At 35.5% G+C, this 17,531-nt stretch overlaps 1 protein-coding gene across 10 annotated transcripts in view; it reads left to right on the plus strand.

Moving 5' to 3' along the window:
* The window catches only part of CYRIA (CYFIP related Rac1 interactor A), a 57,256-nt gene extending 45,132 nt beyond the window's left edge, over nt 1–12,124 (plus strand). For 9 of the 10 annotated variants that reach the window (XM_074861535.1, XM_074861530.1, XM_074861534.1 and 6 more), the window contains 9 exons: nt 1,038–1,159; nt 2,042–2,147; nt 3,206–3,342; nt 3,427–3,504; nt 3,777–3,893; nt 3,985–4,064; nt 5,864–5,990; nt 8,625–8,695; nt 9,957–12,124. In XM_074861535.1, the coding sequence (XP_074717636.1) occupies nt 1,038–1,159; nt 2,042–2,147; nt 3,206–3,342; nt 3,427–3,504; nt 3,777–3,893; nt 3,985–4,064; nt 5,864–5,990; nt 8,625–8,695; nt 9,957–10,020 (902 nt within the window). In that variant the 3' untranslated portion in view covers nt 10,021–12,124. Of the gene's footprint in view, nt 1–1,037; nt 1,160–2,041; nt 2,148–3,205; nt 3,343–3,426; nt 3,505–3,776; nt 3,894–3,984; nt 4,065–5,863; nt 5,991–8,604; nt 8,696–9,956 lie in introns of all 10 variants that reach the window. The other variant, XR_012628003.1, reaches the window with a different exon arrangement.
* Nucleotides 12,125–17,531: the final 5,407 nt, after the last annotated feature.

Here is a 17,531-nt window from a genome sequence, read left to right on the forward strand (position 1 = left end):
TGAAGGTACCTTATTGCTTTTAATTCAAACAAGTAGTCCTTAAGTCCTAAGGTTCACCTCTGAAGTACTTTTTTTTTGTCCATAAAAATTAAAATGCTATCTTTACAAGCTAATACAAATTTAAGAAGGAATAAAAACCAAGCAAACAAAAGCAACAACAAAAGTTATGTTTCTGTAGAAATCTGCTGGGACAATGTGATTGTTTCTACAAATACTGACTACAATTCTATATATAGGTCATCCAGTCTTTAGTCAGTGCTGGTCGTCTTTATGTTTTAAAGCAAAAGGAGGCAGAAGATCTCTACCTTGTCTAATGTGTTGATGACCTCCCTGGTGTCACACTGCTGTGAAAATCCCATCGGATGGGATTTGAATGGGAAAATTGATCTACTTCCAAATGTCATTTCTCTGAACAATAAAGGTCTACAGGTCACTCCCACCGTGAAAACTGATCAGTGACAGAGCTGGATTTATTTTAGTAGCAGGAATGATCTGACATACATAAGAAAAATGTTTATTTTTAACAGTACTGTATCTGTGTTTTACAAAAGGAGAAATAAATTACTCTGGTTAGGAAGCCTGGAGGAAAGTCAAAGTGGCATAATCTCCTACTGCTCCATCCACTGAAAGGCCTGATTTTATCCCCAAGCTGCAAGAAAAGAGAGCAATTCTTTGTAATCAAGCTGTGGAGCTCATGAAAGAGAGGGACATTTTTACTGAAGGACTGATGCATTATCCTATTTTCTAATAACATTGCTTTATGATACTGCTTCACTTTAAAATGATGCATTTTGAGTAGAGGCATTATGAGCCATAGATAGAAAAACTGTACTGTTTTTCCTTCCTCGCTAGAAAGCAGAAACTTGGATGTTAGCAGAATGGCAGTGCAGTATAATTGTATATTTTAAAAAAACACATCAGAATGGAGTTACTCATAGTCAAGCTGGAGATAATGTTGTTAAGTAGAACTGAGTAATCTTGGCATTTGTACTGCAGCTACCTTTTGACTTTGTGCATTTTGCTTTTCTGTTTCTTAGATGCACAGCCCACAGATGGAGAACGGGAGGTATGGAATCAGATCAGTGCAGTTTTACAGGATTCAGAAAGTATGCTTGCAGACCTTCAGGCTTACAAAGGAGCTGGACAAGAAATTAGAGATGTATGTTTAAGTTAATGGCAGTTCTTTGGAAGCAAAATCAAGCAAAACTCAATGTGTTCCTTCCTTCTGTTATGTATCCAAACACATTCTATGAAATTATACGAAAATCTTAATTAAAATTGTATTTAGAAAATACATTACAGATTATATGTAACACTGAATATAAAGCCCTACTGTGAAATCATTAAATTATGGCTGTTTGAACTTCTTTCAGGTTTACTATTAGTAATTAGTAATTACTTTTCACTTTTAAGAAACACGGTTTCATATACCTCATTTCATATATCTTATGGTAGAAGTCAAAGTTAAGGACATGGAGGAAGTAATACTCAGATGTCAGAAGTACACTGTGAAAAAAAGTTGAAAATAATTGTTCTTCTGTGTAAGTGAAATAATGAACCACAGTAAATTATAACTGTACATCCACTTATAAGACATCTTTTTCCATGAAACTGGTCCCAAAGCACAATTTTAGCGTGAGCTGTTGGTTGCTTAAGAACCTGAATGTGTTGAAGATTTCAAAAACATCAAAACCTTTAAAAAAAAGGCAATTTCTGCAAACAGTATTCATATAAAAGGTCTTACCTAATGCTTCTACAATAGTTTTGCTCCCCAAAGAATATGTTAAAATGTATTTCTGTATGTCAGTGGTGCATTGGAATGAAGAATTTTAAATCAGTATGTTACAGGGGGAGAGGGAAGGTGGAAAACATGGTATTTTTTGGATTTGCTAATTTCCTGTTCTGGTGATGTATAATTTCTTGTAATTGTTCTATGTTTTATAATACTTACTTTCTAAAATAATGTAGTAGAAAAATTTAAAACCACCTTTTGCTTGTTGTTCATATATTACAGTTCTTTACAGCAATGATTTCATTTCAGGCAATACAAAATCCCAATGATATCCAGTTGCAAGAAAAAGCATGGAATTCAGTATGTCCTCTGGTTGTAAGGCTGAAGCGCTTTTATGAGTTTTCACTCAGATTAGGTGAGCCCTGTTTTAGTATGTCTGTTTATTAGGCTACTTTATAAACATATAAAGAAACAGGAAGTTTCTTTTTCCACAGTCTGTGAAAGGGTTATTATTCTTTCTGTTTAATATCAACAGACATTTAACTCCAGTTACATTTATCAAGGCGTATTTTTAATCTTCATTTCAAAATTATCAAAGTTTGTTAGTCTGTCACGTAACATAAATCTGTGTTATCTAAATAGACTACAACCAAAGAACGTGATAAAACCCTATAAATTTTTTCTCTGGTGCATGCCACTCTTCTGGACTTCATGGTCCATATTGTACTAATGCCATTTATTTTTTGTAATTTGGATCCTTCAGGGTTTTAAAAGGAATGTAAACCAATAATATTTTGAGACGACTTAAAAACAGGGATAACAGGGAGAAGAGTGTCAATAAACTCTTGCAGGGTGAAAAGCCAAAGTTGGGCATGTTTTATGCTCGCTATCATCCCTGCAAAAATGATGTAATTACTCCTTGAATTAGGACTCTGGAAGAGAACCAGTGTGCAAAAAATGTGTATATGAAGTAGGAGAGCTCGCAGTGCAAGGGAATTCTTATGCAACATCCTGCTTAATAAGTCTTTCACTTTTTGAGTTATGCTAGTAATTATAGCTGCGGGAGCTGAATTGCATTGCTATCAGTGCCTAAGAGTACACTTCTAGTAACAGAGATGCCAGAATAATCTCTATACTGAGCTGATGGCTAATTGGGGAAGATGAAAGAGTTCAATATCTGAATGCAAGAAAAATGCTTTCTCTAGAATTTTCGATAGGGAGCCCAGATAAAGGGTAATAAAAAGGGAAGAGAGCTCAGTGATACAAAATGAAGAGGAAAATGTCAGAGAGCCTGAAGAGGCAGGTATCTTTGACTAATGTTTCTCGTGGTAGAATAGTAAGAAAAAGCATTTCTGTTAGGGCTCTGCATGTTCAGAGGGTTCTGTCCCTTCAAACAAAGTATATTTAGATACTTACTTAAAACTTTGTCATAATGTGGACTGAATATAATTTGTGCTTCTGATTTTTGTTCAGAGAAAGCCCTGCAGAGCTTACTGGAGTCCTTGACGTGCCCACCTTACACTCCAACTCAGCACCTGGAACGGGAACAGGCTCTAGCGAAAGAATTTGCAGAAATCTTACATTTTACTCTTCGTTTTGATGAACTTAAGGTTAATAAAGTTTTTTAATACAATCTGATTTTTCCCATGTATTTTGAACTGAAACTGATTATTTCCTATTGGTCTTCCTTGAAGATGAGAAACCCAGCAATCCAGAATGACTTCAGTTATTATAGGCGGACAATAAGTCGCAACAGAATAAACAACATGCATGTAAGTAAATAAAATCTGATCTCCTGTTCACACTGAGGTGTTTATCAGTATGCATTTATACCATTTGTGGTAATGTTTTTTCTTTTGATTCTCTAGCTGTCATGCTTTCTCCTTCACACCGCGAGTTAATCAGCAGTCCAGATGAAGTGTTTAGAGTAGAACTATTCATGCGACAATCTTCTTGCTGACATGAGCATGTACTGTATCTTTTTCTTGCTGCTGACAAGTTTTTAAAGAGTTTTACTGACTGTTTTTTCTCATGTTTTCATCAGCTAGACATTGAGAATGAAGTAAACAATGAAATGGCAAATAGGATGTCCCTGTTTTATGCAGAAGCCACACCAATGCTGAAAACACTCAGTAATGCAACTACACATTTTGTATCAGAAGTAAGTAACAAGGGAGAAAAGGTCTAACGCAGACATTATTTTAATTGTACAAGATGGTTTACTGAACATTGGCTGTTTTTAACCCTTCTAGAACAAAACGTTACCAATTGAAAATACAACGGACTGTCTAAGTACTATGGCTAGTGTATGTAAAGTCATGTTGGAAACACCGTAAGTTTACCTTAAATCTTGTTTTTTCTTGCGTGAGAGAATTTGTATTTTATTTTAAATAGCCACCTGGGGTAAACATAGTTTTTTCCAAATTAATTCCTGTATGTGTGCCTTGGTTGTTACGCCTTTTATATACAAAGGATGATCTGGTATTAGAAAGCCTTGCCTCCTGTTTTAACCACCTTAAGATTTTTTTTCAGCATTGAGTTTTGTTACGGAGAGTTAACAAAGGTTAAAAAACAAGTGTAATCTTATGCACTCATAGGCGTCTATGTCTTGTCTAACCAGGGCCACAACTACTCTCTTGATTGCCCATGCAGCTCAGTTATTAGCACACTTAAGAGTCAAGGTTTTGGCTCCTCCAAGTAGTGCTTTGGGAAATGATACACAGGCACTATTTTGAGGATAATTTGAATAGAACTTTTTTGGATGCAGCCATCTTATTCTGGGTATGAGAAAGTTCAGCTGTATAGGAACTGTACAATTTCATTCGTATCTACTAGCAGAGATATAGCCAGTGGGGCTGCTATTGTTTACCTATGCATTTAGTTGAGTATTTTTTAGGTTAGAGGTCTTTTTGAGTGGAAGACACATGCAAGGTAGAGTCAAGGTATTCTTCCTGTCTTTGAATTACTTGTTCATGTAAAGGGTAGAACTCTTGAGGTCATTGTGATTGTTTATGAAAATTCTGGAGAAGTATATATAGGAGGTGGGATTCATCTCACAATCTGGGACATCACAGAAGTAGTAATTGAAAAGTAACTTTGTGTCAGCTCATTGTTTGGCAAAAGTGGAGAAACAAAGTTGTGAGTCATCTACTAGAAGATTATGTGATACTTAGTTCTAATTGTGGCATAATCAAGCATTTTCACATCAAACTGTAACCTTTAAATCTGTTCATGTTATGATGCTGTATAAGAATAGAAATTCAAGTTATTGTAAACTAAGAGATAGTACAGTACAGATTTTAGTATTTTTAATGTTTAAGTGAAAAAACCCAAGTTTTATATTGAAAGTCAATGAATGATAGTAGACTAATCTGTGTATTATCTACTCAAAATAATATTTATAAGAAAAATTGTTATAATTTTTGTTTTTCAGGATTTCTGTTTTTCTCTGCTGTAGTTCATTTTTCATTTCCTGATGATGGTTTCGGGGATTAGAGCCGATAACGACTGTCTTAACTGTGCCATGCATATTCTTATTTTGGAATTGAAAAATCAAAGAAAGGGTCTTTGGAATTAGTTCAGTCCAGTCCTATCTAGTGGGTCTCCACATTTCAGATGCTCAGTGAACCTGGGTTTTTGAAGTTGCCTATGGACTTAAAAGAGAGAGAGCAAGCAATGACTATGATCCACCTAGATGAAGCTCTGAACTTACCAGCTGCTGAAATTAGATCCCACTTAAATGTTAACTATTTCAAAGTAGGAATTCAAGCAAAAAGAGTAGCTTTCCTTTGAGGTCCTGATATGCTGTGTTTCTAAGGTTAAACAGAAGTGCAGTCAGTTTCCATCATATTTCACGAATTGTGGAAGTCTTCTGTGAAGTCATAATCATAGACATTTTTCTGAAGTGAGGATCTGAACTGTGAATTGGGTATTGGAAGGGGTTTACATATCCATTTGCTTTCTAACCATTCTTCTACATTGACAAGGACTTACGCATTTCAGAGATCTTTACAATTTTACTAAGATGCATCTTCAACCTTAAAATACAATTTTAGTTCAGATTTCATGCACTCATAGTCTAGTTTGCCTAGTAAAAAGTCGAGACTTTATATCTTTTGTTCTGTTTTCCAGAGAGTACAGGAGTAGATTCACCAGTGAAGAGACCCTTATGTTCTGCATGCGAGTAATGGTGGGAGTTATTATTCTGTATGATCACGTTCATCCTGTGGGAGCTTTCTCAAAGACATCAAAGATTGATGTAAGAGTGACTTTTTTTTAATACTCTGTAGGTTTGAAAATACTAGTCTGCAGCTTTTTTTCAGCACAAGCTTATGATTTTGTATAGAACATTTTAATTATTTTTGAATGGCAAAATTTAGAATTTGTCTTCACCTGCATACTTTAATATATCAGCTTATTTGAAATTAAAATAAGGATCAGTCATCTTTTCTTTGTATTTTCTTCCAGACACAGATACTCATTTGTCTTAGTTTGCTTTCCTGCCAGCTGTATGGTTACACTAAAAAAATTTTGTATTACACCTACCCTGGAATATGTTCTATGGTCATAATTTTTTATTTATCATGTAATTTGTTTATGCTAAAATGTTAATCTTTGGAATAGTTCCGTTGTAAATAAGCAGATATTCAATATTGTCTCTGCTTTGTCTGAGATCTGAAATAGCAGAACTGAAATGTTATTGTAATGTTGATAATGAGCCTTCAGTTACAGCTTTGGCATGACCAGTCACAGTGAAATCAACCTTATTTTTTCATCTGAAATACTGCAAGCACACAGAAAAAAGTACTCTTATTTTTGCTACGTGTTTTTACAAACCTAAATGTTATGTGCCACGTCTTTCAGCAGAAATAATCTGTAATTCATGAAAAAAGATGCTAAGTCTCTCCCTTTATAAGAGAGCCTTCTTCGAAAGGAAAGAAATATATATATATTATTGCACTCCATGACACTGAGCCTTCATTAGCATTTTTCGTCTGCAGATATCAGTATTTTACCACATCTCATCTTTGACTTTGTTTTACAGAGGGAAAGATATGTTGCAAAGAGGTGAATTGATTTGCTCAAGGTCATGCAGCAAATAGAGCCCAGAAATTGAATGCAGACTTCCTGACTGCTAATTCAGTCTCTTGCCTACAGAGGCAACACAAGTAAAATTTTGATAAGATCAAATATAATGTGTGTGCTTTGTTTCTCACATTTATCCTGAAGCCCCATAATCTTACAGGAAGGTTAGCTAGATATAAATGGGAGACAGGAGATGTATGACTCAGTTTTTAAAAATGAGTACATAGTCCCGAATCTTAATTTGCCTGATTAGTTTAGTGATTCTTTTCTAATAAAAAAAAAAAAAAGTTTTCTAATATTTCATATTATGAGTATGTTTTGCTGTGAAAAACAATTATTTTCTCCAAACTAGTCACTCTTGGGAACCATTTCAAGATAATCTTCAGGGACCGTGGAACAAACCTTTCCTTACTCATTAAAGACCAGAGATGGTATTGCAAGCTGTTAATTACAGGCTTCTATCTTAGGCATCCTAACAGCTTCTCTTTTTTGACTGTTTTAGAGATTCTGTTTCTAACAAAAATAGAAAAGAATGTTTTGAATTTGTGTCCCCTTTGAATTTGTCTGACCTGATCTGATGGGACATGTAAACCTGTACTGAATGATGTGAATAGAGTCTTGAGTTTCTTTAGTTCAGAAAAAGTAACTGTGTCACTTGAAAACATGTGCTGCTGCACTGAGAATTTAATCTGATCTGCTGTTTGCAAAGATAGTTTTATCTTCCAGGTAGAAGTGAGTCAACTGATCAGTGATCAGTGGCAGTTAGGCTGGTCATTGTGCAGGAGGCTGATCAACATTTTCCAAATAATTTTTATTGGCAAATACACGGACCCTAACTTCAGTTAAGTATTTCATCATCCACTTCCATAATAAGGCAGAGTTGCTCTTTAGCAGCAGAGAAAATACTGGCATGTAGATTTAGCACTGTAATGTGACTTGGAAAATCAGAAGTTTCAAATCTTGACGCTGCCATGCCTTTATCTGACATTTTAAATAAGATGGAATTAATCTAGACTAATTTCTGGGTAGCTATTAGATATTTTCATAGCAATGGGAAGAAATAGGTACTTCTGGAACATGACTCATTACATATGAAAGTATATTCTGAACAAGTTAGAGGAATTTCTTAGTTTGCTCTATTGACTATATAGGGAGTCTGTATAGTGGATCAAATGAGTTCTACCTCTGCTTTCTCTGCTTCACTTCCCCTTTTGTAAATTTGGACAGAGTTTCAGCCTGGTTTTTACAATCTCCATGAAGATGTTCGTTCAATGTGGTGTTTAAAATCAACATCATGGACTTCCTGTCTCAGATAAAATTTGTAGCCACTAGTTATGACACAAATCATAATTTATCACTGATTAGGCTTACAACTAAAAACTGAATACTGAGAATTACTTCCTTGTGTGCAGGCATAAAAATAAAAGTCAAAGTTGAAACGTCTCTTCTGATAGTTGCTGACAGCAATGATGCAGAACTTTCTTCCAAAACCTCTTTTTTTATTTCAGCTTATCTCAACTGTTCTTGATATTTTTTTTGTTGGAATTGGAGAAATCATGTGCAAGTTAAAATATATACACTTTACATATAATGTACTATCTACAAATGCTTATTAAAGTAGAGGTTGTTTTCTCAAAAGTTAGATTTTTAAATTAAGATAATTTGTAATAAGGTACAATGCTTTATTGTATCATATAAAGCAACACTAACAGTAGGAAAAAACCCTATCTATGGTGAAATTTTTCCTTGTTTTCAGCTAGTACAATTCATATATTATTGTTCAATAGTGGCATGCTTCTGTTCCCAGATGAAGGGATGCATAAAAGTTTTAAAGGAACAACCACCTGACACTGTGGAAGGACTTCTGAATGCTCTCAGGTATGTGTGGAATAATTGTTTGATTCAGCCTTAACAAATTCCTCTTTGTTTTTCTTCCAATCTCTTCACATTTAAGACTTTCCACCTTAGAAGCTTGAATTAAGAAAATTGTCCATTAGGTTTGCATTCATCACCTGGGGTTTTCTTAAGTAATATTAATTTCTTTCAAATCTATTTCACTTTGATAAACAATGGCTATTAATATTGGAAGTCATAATGTCCTTCTTCAGAGACCCTTAAGGTTCATTTTATCGCCTAAAACTTAGCCATCTAAAAGGTAAACAATACATCAAAGGTAAACAGTGTATCTAAGCTAAGATTTGTTATATAAAATACCCCAGCAATTAGAACATTTTAGAAGCGAAGAGTAGAATTACTGGGTTTTAAACCCTTGATACTTCCCTTCTCTCTTCCCTCTTAAGATGAGGTTTTTTGTGGTTTTTTTAATTTTGCTAAATGATACAGCTTCAAGAAAATAGCAACCTAAATCCCAATTCTGTAACTAAGTGTTTAAGGTGCTGTCTTGGGAAACAAGGCACATTGGTCTGACACTGCTCTGAAGCTGAGAAGGGAGTCTTAGTACCAAGTTTTTCAGAGTGGTATTGAATTCTCTAGCTGTTGAATGCTTGGATAGAGTGAGAACTACAGCCATAACCACCTTCATATTTGCTTATCATGTCTTTTGAATTAAAATTGATGTGGAGTTAAATCCTACAGGTTTCAGGTGTGTTTTGAGCTTATGTGATAATTGATCTCCCTACAAACATAAGCAGTGGAGAATGTTTGGGCTTAAATGGAAAAAACCTCTCTAAAGCTCTTCAGTCCTCCCAGGACATTTAAGAAAGCTGTTTAAAATTAGTCTTATAGATTATGCCAAAATTCAATCTAGATTCCTAAATCCCTTTAGTATTTACCCTGTTTCTTATGTCTTTCCATGATTTTACTTATTTTGAGGCTTTTAACTGGAAAAAGAGAGATCATTTTGACCCAAAATTATGACAGTGTCATAGATGGATGGCAAATAGGATTTAGCCACAATTCCCCACCTATTAACAGGGAATAACTTACTGCAAGGGGTATTTAGAAGATAAAGAGCACCAGACTATCACAGTTAAATTCCAGTGATCACTGACTAAAGGAACATAGGTGTTCCTCCTTTGTGTAATAAAACTGCACTGTTTTAATAACAGGCAGTGCAGTTTTCAGACTTTTCTAATCCCTGTTCATTTTATAAAATACTGTTTTACCTTGTAATTTCTAGGTTCACTACAAAACACCTGAATGATGAATCCACTTCAAAGCAAATTCGAGCTATGCTGCAGTAGTATCCTGAGACAAGTAGATGTTTGTATTGATCACAGAAGATGTGTATGTTTACATAATTTAATACAGTTTGATGTTAATACTTGTGTGTATTTACGTAACCGTTTTCTTCACATTGCTAAAATACATGAATCTGTTCATAACCTGACTGACTTTATATAGTGCAGCCTAAGTTTTTATGCTAGCCTTTATCTTTTGACTTTTAAAATACTTTTTTACTTAAAAACTTCAGCTACAACAGTTTATCTGTGCATTTTAATCCTTAAACACCTTCTCTATCAGAGAAGTAAGTAGTAGTGAAGACAAAAGAAATCAAATAAACTGAAATGTCAAAGATACCACAGAAAAGGAACTTTAAAGAAGAAGGAAGTTAATATAAGAGAAAATAAAATTCATTGGATATGTTTTAAGAACACGTGCTGTTTTTTTCAGTTAGTTAGGATCTCATCAAATTTGTATGAATATGAGAATACCTGAATGTTCATCACTCCCATAAAATATGTTGTCTTCCCTGTAATAAGTGGAGATCCACCTAATTTTAAGGATTGTGTGCTGGCTGACATCCAAAAATGTATTGCAAAGAGGTAATTTTACCTTTTTTTATAAAGTATAACCTGTACCTTTCAACAATTGAGGAAGTTAATATCCTTTTTCAGATTCAATATAAATAAATAGAAAATGTGTTTTAAGACCATTGCTATATTTTGAAAATTCTGTATAATTTTATTAGACTTAGAAAGGAAAGGGAAAATACTAATGCTTTGACTTAACTAGAATAGGTTTGTCATTGTAAATATATTGTGATGAACATTATCTCTCAGACAGCTCTACCTGGTAAGTAATATTTTTTTCTGATATAAACTGGTATAAAGCAAAACACTCTTCAGTAACAGCAAACTTCCCTAGTGTCAAATTGGCTTCATCGAACTAGGGATAATGTGTTAAGAGCTGAGTTGTTCTTAGGCACTCCATCAAGTTCCTTGATAGTGTTATTCATTAGATGATTCAACACAAAAATATATATCAGCTGACTGCTCTTCCTTGGTTTTTGAGATGTGATTGATGCTTCAAGGAGTTACGTTCCTTGCTGAGTTGTTTGTTCTTACTTTCTAGTAATTTTTCCAGTAAACGGAATAGAAATACTTTGCCAAAAGCAGCAAAGTGCTCATGCTCTGTTAAGTGTGTCTTCTGGGTGGTCTGCAGTTGCTGTACATATTCTTGCAGAAGGTCATGTTCTGAAAACGTGTTCTATTTTATGTACTTTGCTTGCATGCATGTGTGAAAACTCCAGTGCTTGTGCACAGATTCAGATTTGTATTTGCTTATTCCCATGTATGTAAATCAGGGTTTGTGTGCTCACTGGAATTTTCACGCGTATCACTTCTAAAACCGTAAGGCTTTGAAGATGCATTAGGTCTGTTGAAACTCTGCTGCGTTGTGACGAATTGAGTCATTGAACTCAATCCTTAAACAGTATTAATATCATAAGTTCTTTGGAGTAGGGATCGCCTTAGAGTTTATTTCTGAGCAGAACGACCACTATGAAGTTTCTCAAGTCTGATCAGAACCCATAGGTGCCAATGTTATATGTGTTGTGATACTGGACAACACCGCAACTCCAGCATTCATGTCACACATCTCCAGTTCTAGCAGCAGATAACTATGTTGTTGTCAGGATCAGAATTAGAAATCACGCTAGGTTTTTTTCTTTCTCTGGAAGCAGTGATCACACTGCTTTTTCACAGTAGTAAATCCACTGTTTACCAGCTCCATTTTTAATGGGGGGACATTTAAAAATGTATATTAGGGAAAATTCTGCTTTGTTCATAGCCACTTCCAGTTAGGTAAATCTAGATTGATGACGGGTCATTCTGTTGAGCTTTGGTAACTGAAGTTAATACATGCTTACCTGCAATTATTTGTCAGTGAAGTCTTATCTTTAAGTAGCCCAGAGGAAAGCTATTTGTCACTTGTATAATAAAAATGTAAACCTTAAAGCATTCTGTGAGTTGTCATGTGCTGTTTGCCTGTCACTGAATTTCTTTGCCTGCTTTGATGTTTTTGTACAGAAGTTTGTTTGAAATAATAAAAAGTTTGGTACAGTAAGCATTGGGACTGTCTGTATTTAGAGACAACATAAACAGGTTGAGAAATATCTCATTTAAAGTTTTGGATCTGAAATGTAGTAGGCTCACCTTTATGTATCCAGCTTATAGTTCATTCAAAAAGCATTTAAAATCTTTCACATGTATGCCCCAACAGTATAACCTCATGTCACTTAAACAATAACTGGGGTTTTTTTGATGATTTTTGGCACTTGTCTGTCATCTTGACCAGGGGAAGTTGTTGATACTGCTTTACGGAAGTAAAGCATGAATCCCTTCTATGACTTTTGTATCTTCACATTAGTCATCTTAGGCTGTGGTGGCCATTTCAGGTTCCACTTATAATCAATAAGGTCATCAGAGGATAATTCATTTAATCTTAAGGTAAGTGCAAATTAATTGCTCTCCAAAGAAGAGCTATATAGACTAATGGTCAAAGTTATTGATCTCCATTTTGTCAGTGTTTCTTCTTATTTTGACTTATCATTATGTAAGAATATATGTTTGTAGTATGATAAATATTTAAGCCTCATAATGACAGCATTTCAGAATGTGCATAAATGAGTGTGGCTAGGTTGGGTCAGAGCAGCCCTAAAAAGTTTGCTTGTTTTGTGTTGAAAGAAGGTATTATTTTAGGGTGGTATGAATTTCAAAGACTAGAATTTGCTCCTGCAAATGAATGGGTTTGAAAGATAATTTGACTTCTGCGCTTCCTGCTGCTGCTAAGTGGTTGTCACGAAGGATAGTTACTAAAATTATATTTACTGGTATGTGATAGACCACATCACTCAGGTAAATTATCTAACGTTTTCCATGTCTACTAAAATTTACAGAGCAACAAAAAGTCTTCTCTGTGTTGCTTTCTGTGTTGTATTTCAGCTAAATTTAAACTGGAAGTAAGACATAAGTAGTATATAAGATGGCCTTGCATTCTTACGAAGTAGGGCATAAATTCTTCGTTTCCACCATTTACTACTTGAGAAGTTTAATGAAATCAATATATTCCTTCAAAAATACAGTGCCAATTAGGTGGATGCACATTTGGGAAATACTGCATCATTTTTTCAGGCCACATCTTGTTTTGGCCAAAACCAGTACAGATTCTTGTCCTGTCCAATTCTCAGTCTGTCAGGGTCCCTCTGAAGAGCAGCAACAACCATCTGGTGTATCAACAACTCCTCCCAGTTTTGTATCATCTGCAAAATTCCCGAGGGTGCATTCTGTCCCACCTTCTGGGTCATTAATGAAGATGTTAAACAGTATCAGCCATGGAGGGGGCAGTGTGGGTGGGGGGGGTATGCCACTAGCAACTGGCCCCTAGATAGATTTTGTGCTGCTAATCACAGTCCCTTTGAGCCTGGCAGTTCAGCCAGTTCTCAGTATACCTGAGAGTATACAGTATACCTGTTTATCTCATCCATATTTCATCAGTTTGTCTATGAGGGTGTTATGGGAGGCAGTGTGAAAAGCCTTGATAAAGTTGAGATAAACAAGCCTTCAGTGACATCAGCCAGAGCTCTCAGCATTTGTGCTGCATCCCATCAGGTCCGATAGACTCGTGTATGTCCAGCTTGTTTAAATGTTCCCTAACCTGATCCTTCCCTACCAAGAGTAAATCTTCCTTGCTCCAGACTTTCTGTCTGGTCTCAGGGGCCTGGGATTCCGGAAGCCAAATCCTACGATTAAAGACTAGAGCAAAGGCGGCACTAAGTTCCTTGACCTTTCCTGCATTGTCACCAGGTCCCATACCCCATTTAGCAGCAGGCACACATTTTCCATAGCTTTCCTGTGGCTGTTGATATACCTGTAGAAGCCTTTTTTGTTGACCTTCACATCCTTCACCAGATTTAACTTCAGAACAGCTTTGGCTTTCCTAACCCCAACCATGCATGCTTAGACAGTGTGTAAAGACACTTCCTATTCTAAAGACACTTCCTATTCTTCCTAGGTCTCTTGTCCCTGCTCCGACTTCCTGCATGCTGCCTATTTATGTTTGAGTTTAATCAGGAGCTCTGTGTTCATCCATGGCTTCCTGCCATCTTTTCTTGGTTTTGTGCTGTTCTTGAGCTTGGAGGAGGTGATCCTTGAAAATAAGCCAGCTCTCCTGGCTTCTCTTCTCTCCAGGGCTGTCCCCCATGCAATTCTTCCAACCAGATCCCTCAACAAGCCAATTTAAAATTCCCAAATTAAATCTTTCCTGTAAATCATCTTGCTGGCTGTATAGTCAGGAATATGCTATTAAAATTGCATATGTTCTAGGACTATTAGACGTGCATGATTCTATGAACATCAAAAGTCAAGAAATATGAAAACTTGCATATCCAGAAGTTTGCTAAGAGTTGCAAATAGTTGGATGAAGTGGGGTTTTTTGTTGTTTTTTTTTTCTTTAAAAAGTAGGACACTAATTACTGTTCTCTTACCTCAGATGAATTCTCTAATGCAAAATTACAGAATCTGTTAATTCATACTGTGAAGCAGATTAGATAACACAACAGAAGCCAATGAGCTGAAACAGTGACACAAATTTGATTTGCCAATAAGAGAATAAAACCCCTTTTAGCTAAAAAGCCAGTATAGCAGATCTAGTATTTTAACTTAGTAGTCTGTAATGCTTCCTTCTACAGACTAGTAAAGGTGAATTCCTGACTGCTATATAATCCAAATTCTGCAAACACAGAATTCTCTTTCACACTAATTTGAGACAAACATAATTTATTTCAATAGAGCTGTTTCTGATTGACACGGATGTAAACAATACCCTTTGTCTTTTCTCAGTCGTGGCCTTTGACCTAAGTTGCTTATTGCTGAACAAACTTGAGTCTTCTGCTAGTGCAGATCAATGATGTAACATGATAATCTTGCAGAGGCCTCTTCCACTTGACTACTTTGAAATTAAAATGAACAGTGCAGTAGGTGTTCTAGAAAGTTAGGAAGTATATAGTTAAAAAGGAGACCAACCAAGTGCTAATCCCCAGTTTAAGAGGAAAATATATCATGATTTTTCAACAGATCTTAATTTGGAGTCCAGCTGGAATTAATATAACTTTCTTGTCTTGGATATTTGCACTGTTGACAATTATGTAGATTTGGGTATTAGGAACTTGACAAACCTCTTGACATTTTAAAATTGCTAACAGAACTTAAAAATTAGAATATTTCTATGTGGCTTGGATCAAAATTGTTATTACAGCTTGTGATTGTTCTCATTCTTGTTCTGCATCCACTTCAGTGAAACCCTAGGGTTAAAGGAATTTTCCCTGGATTTTAGTGATGTGTCAAAGAACTACTCTTACTGCCTTTAGAATTGTGGAAGAGTTTGTCTGTCTTCTCTAGGCACACAAGAGAAGTTGGAAGAGGACACTGGAAGATGATCAACCTCAACTGGTTTAGATCTTCCATAATGAAAAGAGAACAAAGCATGAGACTTGACATGGATGCAGTCACTATGCAGTTCAGAAACTACCCTGTCCTGTGGATTGTGTGACATGGCAATGTCTGAAGGTCAGATCATGTCAGATGGAAAGTGAACTTCGTGAAGAGCTTTGACCAAGAAGGGATTCTACCCAAAGTGAAGAAACTTGTCTCTTTACAGACACCGTTTTAGAATACCATGGTAGGAGGAAGCTTAAGGGCTCTACTAACCTTACCTCCCTTTCTGTGGCAGCAGCACGGCACTGTGCAGAGCCTCAGCTTCCACTCCAGTTGCTGCCCGAGGACCCACCTCAGTCTGTAACCTCTGCTCTTTGATGCTTGGCTTTATCGAGTAACGTAAAGCAGCGTGTGAGGGAATGCGAGGTGGCTCACCTTGCCTCACCTGTATGCAGCCTCCTTCTGCTCTTGTAAATGGAGTCTTCCCAGGGAATTCAGAGACATGGGAACTGAACCTCATTTTGGTAACATTTTTGAGAAGGTTACTGAAAAAAGTGATTTTATACTGTTTTTTCAACAGTATTAATATTTGACAATTTTGGATATATCTGTAAATCTAATACCATGGGTTTATATAATTTTAATTTTTTCCACTGAAATTTTCTATTTGTGTCTTTATAAACTCATAATAAAGAAATGTCTGATGGTGAAATATGGTTGTTCCATGACCTTTTGTGTTTGATTTAGTTTAGGGTGGCTGGGGAAAAAAAAAATGTTAAAATCCATTTCATGTCTTTTTTTTCATATTGCACACAATGCTGTGGTTAATTATAGGCACTTTAAGTATTAAGCTCAGACTTAAATAGCATGCAGCATCAGAGCTCAAAGGCTCTTTATTAGAAACCTTCCCAAACACGATTACTTACAGTGGACTTGAATTAGGTTTCTTAGATGAACTTAACTGAACTGGATACATGGTCTTAGTTACTGAGGCACTGAATATATCAATATATTGATATAAAATAATCTGAAAATTTTTAATTCCGAGAAAGAAAAGTTGTATTATCTAGCCAACCTAATTAAAGGATTTTGTGGAGATTTTGATGTGTGTCAGATGAAATGTACATATTTGTTCTTCTGATTAATTTTGGATTACACGTACTCAGCTATACATTCATAATAATATCTGTGATATTTATACAAAGAAAGATTATTTGTAACCACTGACTTAGCCAATTCTTTGCAGCTGTGTTTTAAAACTACAGGGTGAATGCCACATTTGTTTTACACAGCCTGTCAAAGTGACATTTGCTTTATTAAATTTGGAAGCTTAAAAGGCTAATGAGGATTCCTTTTGTTCAGTGGTTTCACATTCGCATTGAGACCCGCTATTCTGATTATATGTTGTACAACTGTAATTACTTTAATTGAGATATGCAAATAAGACCAATTTTTTTTTCTTTTTGTCATTCATGATATAATTGACCAGATTTTTAAATAATACAATCCAGTGTAGGTTAAATCAAGTTAGCAAAAGCACTCAAATGCATGCTATCTGAAAATTAGTTTAAATTATTTTGTTGAAAAATATTATTTCTGAGACAAGATTATTTTTCAAACAAGTATCAGTAGTCCTCCTTGTTATATATATTTTCCAAATAGAAACTGGGGGGTTTACTGCTGCAGATATTGCCTGAGCTTGCAAGTAGTTTGAATCAAGAGTCATCATGTAACTGAGCTGAGAAAAGGCAGAACAGTTTTGGTAGAGTGTGACACAGGTGCCCAAGCCACTGATTACTGTTCATGTTGGAAAATTTGAGATACCTCAGTTCTTTCATACTTCTGAAATTTAAAAAAAAAAAATGTCCTCTTTGACCCCATGAACAATTGAAATGCCATACTTAATAAAAATCAGCCAATAAAGACTAACAAGCAAACATTTGTGGGTTTTAGCCACAAAGTACGGGTAGTGGTGGGGCCATTTCTGTGTAAAACAAAAAGCCTGTGAAGTAGCAGGATTTTGACCTCATGTGAAGAGT

Source organism: Strix uralensis, chromosome 3 (assembly GCF_047716275.1).
Source record: "Strix uralensis isolate ZFMK-TIS-50842 chromosome 3, bStrUra1, whole genome shotgun sequence".
In the NCBI taxonomy this organism is placed as follows: domain Eukaryota; kingdom Metazoa; phylum Chordata; class Aves; order Strigiformes; family Strigidae; genus Strix; species Strix uralensis.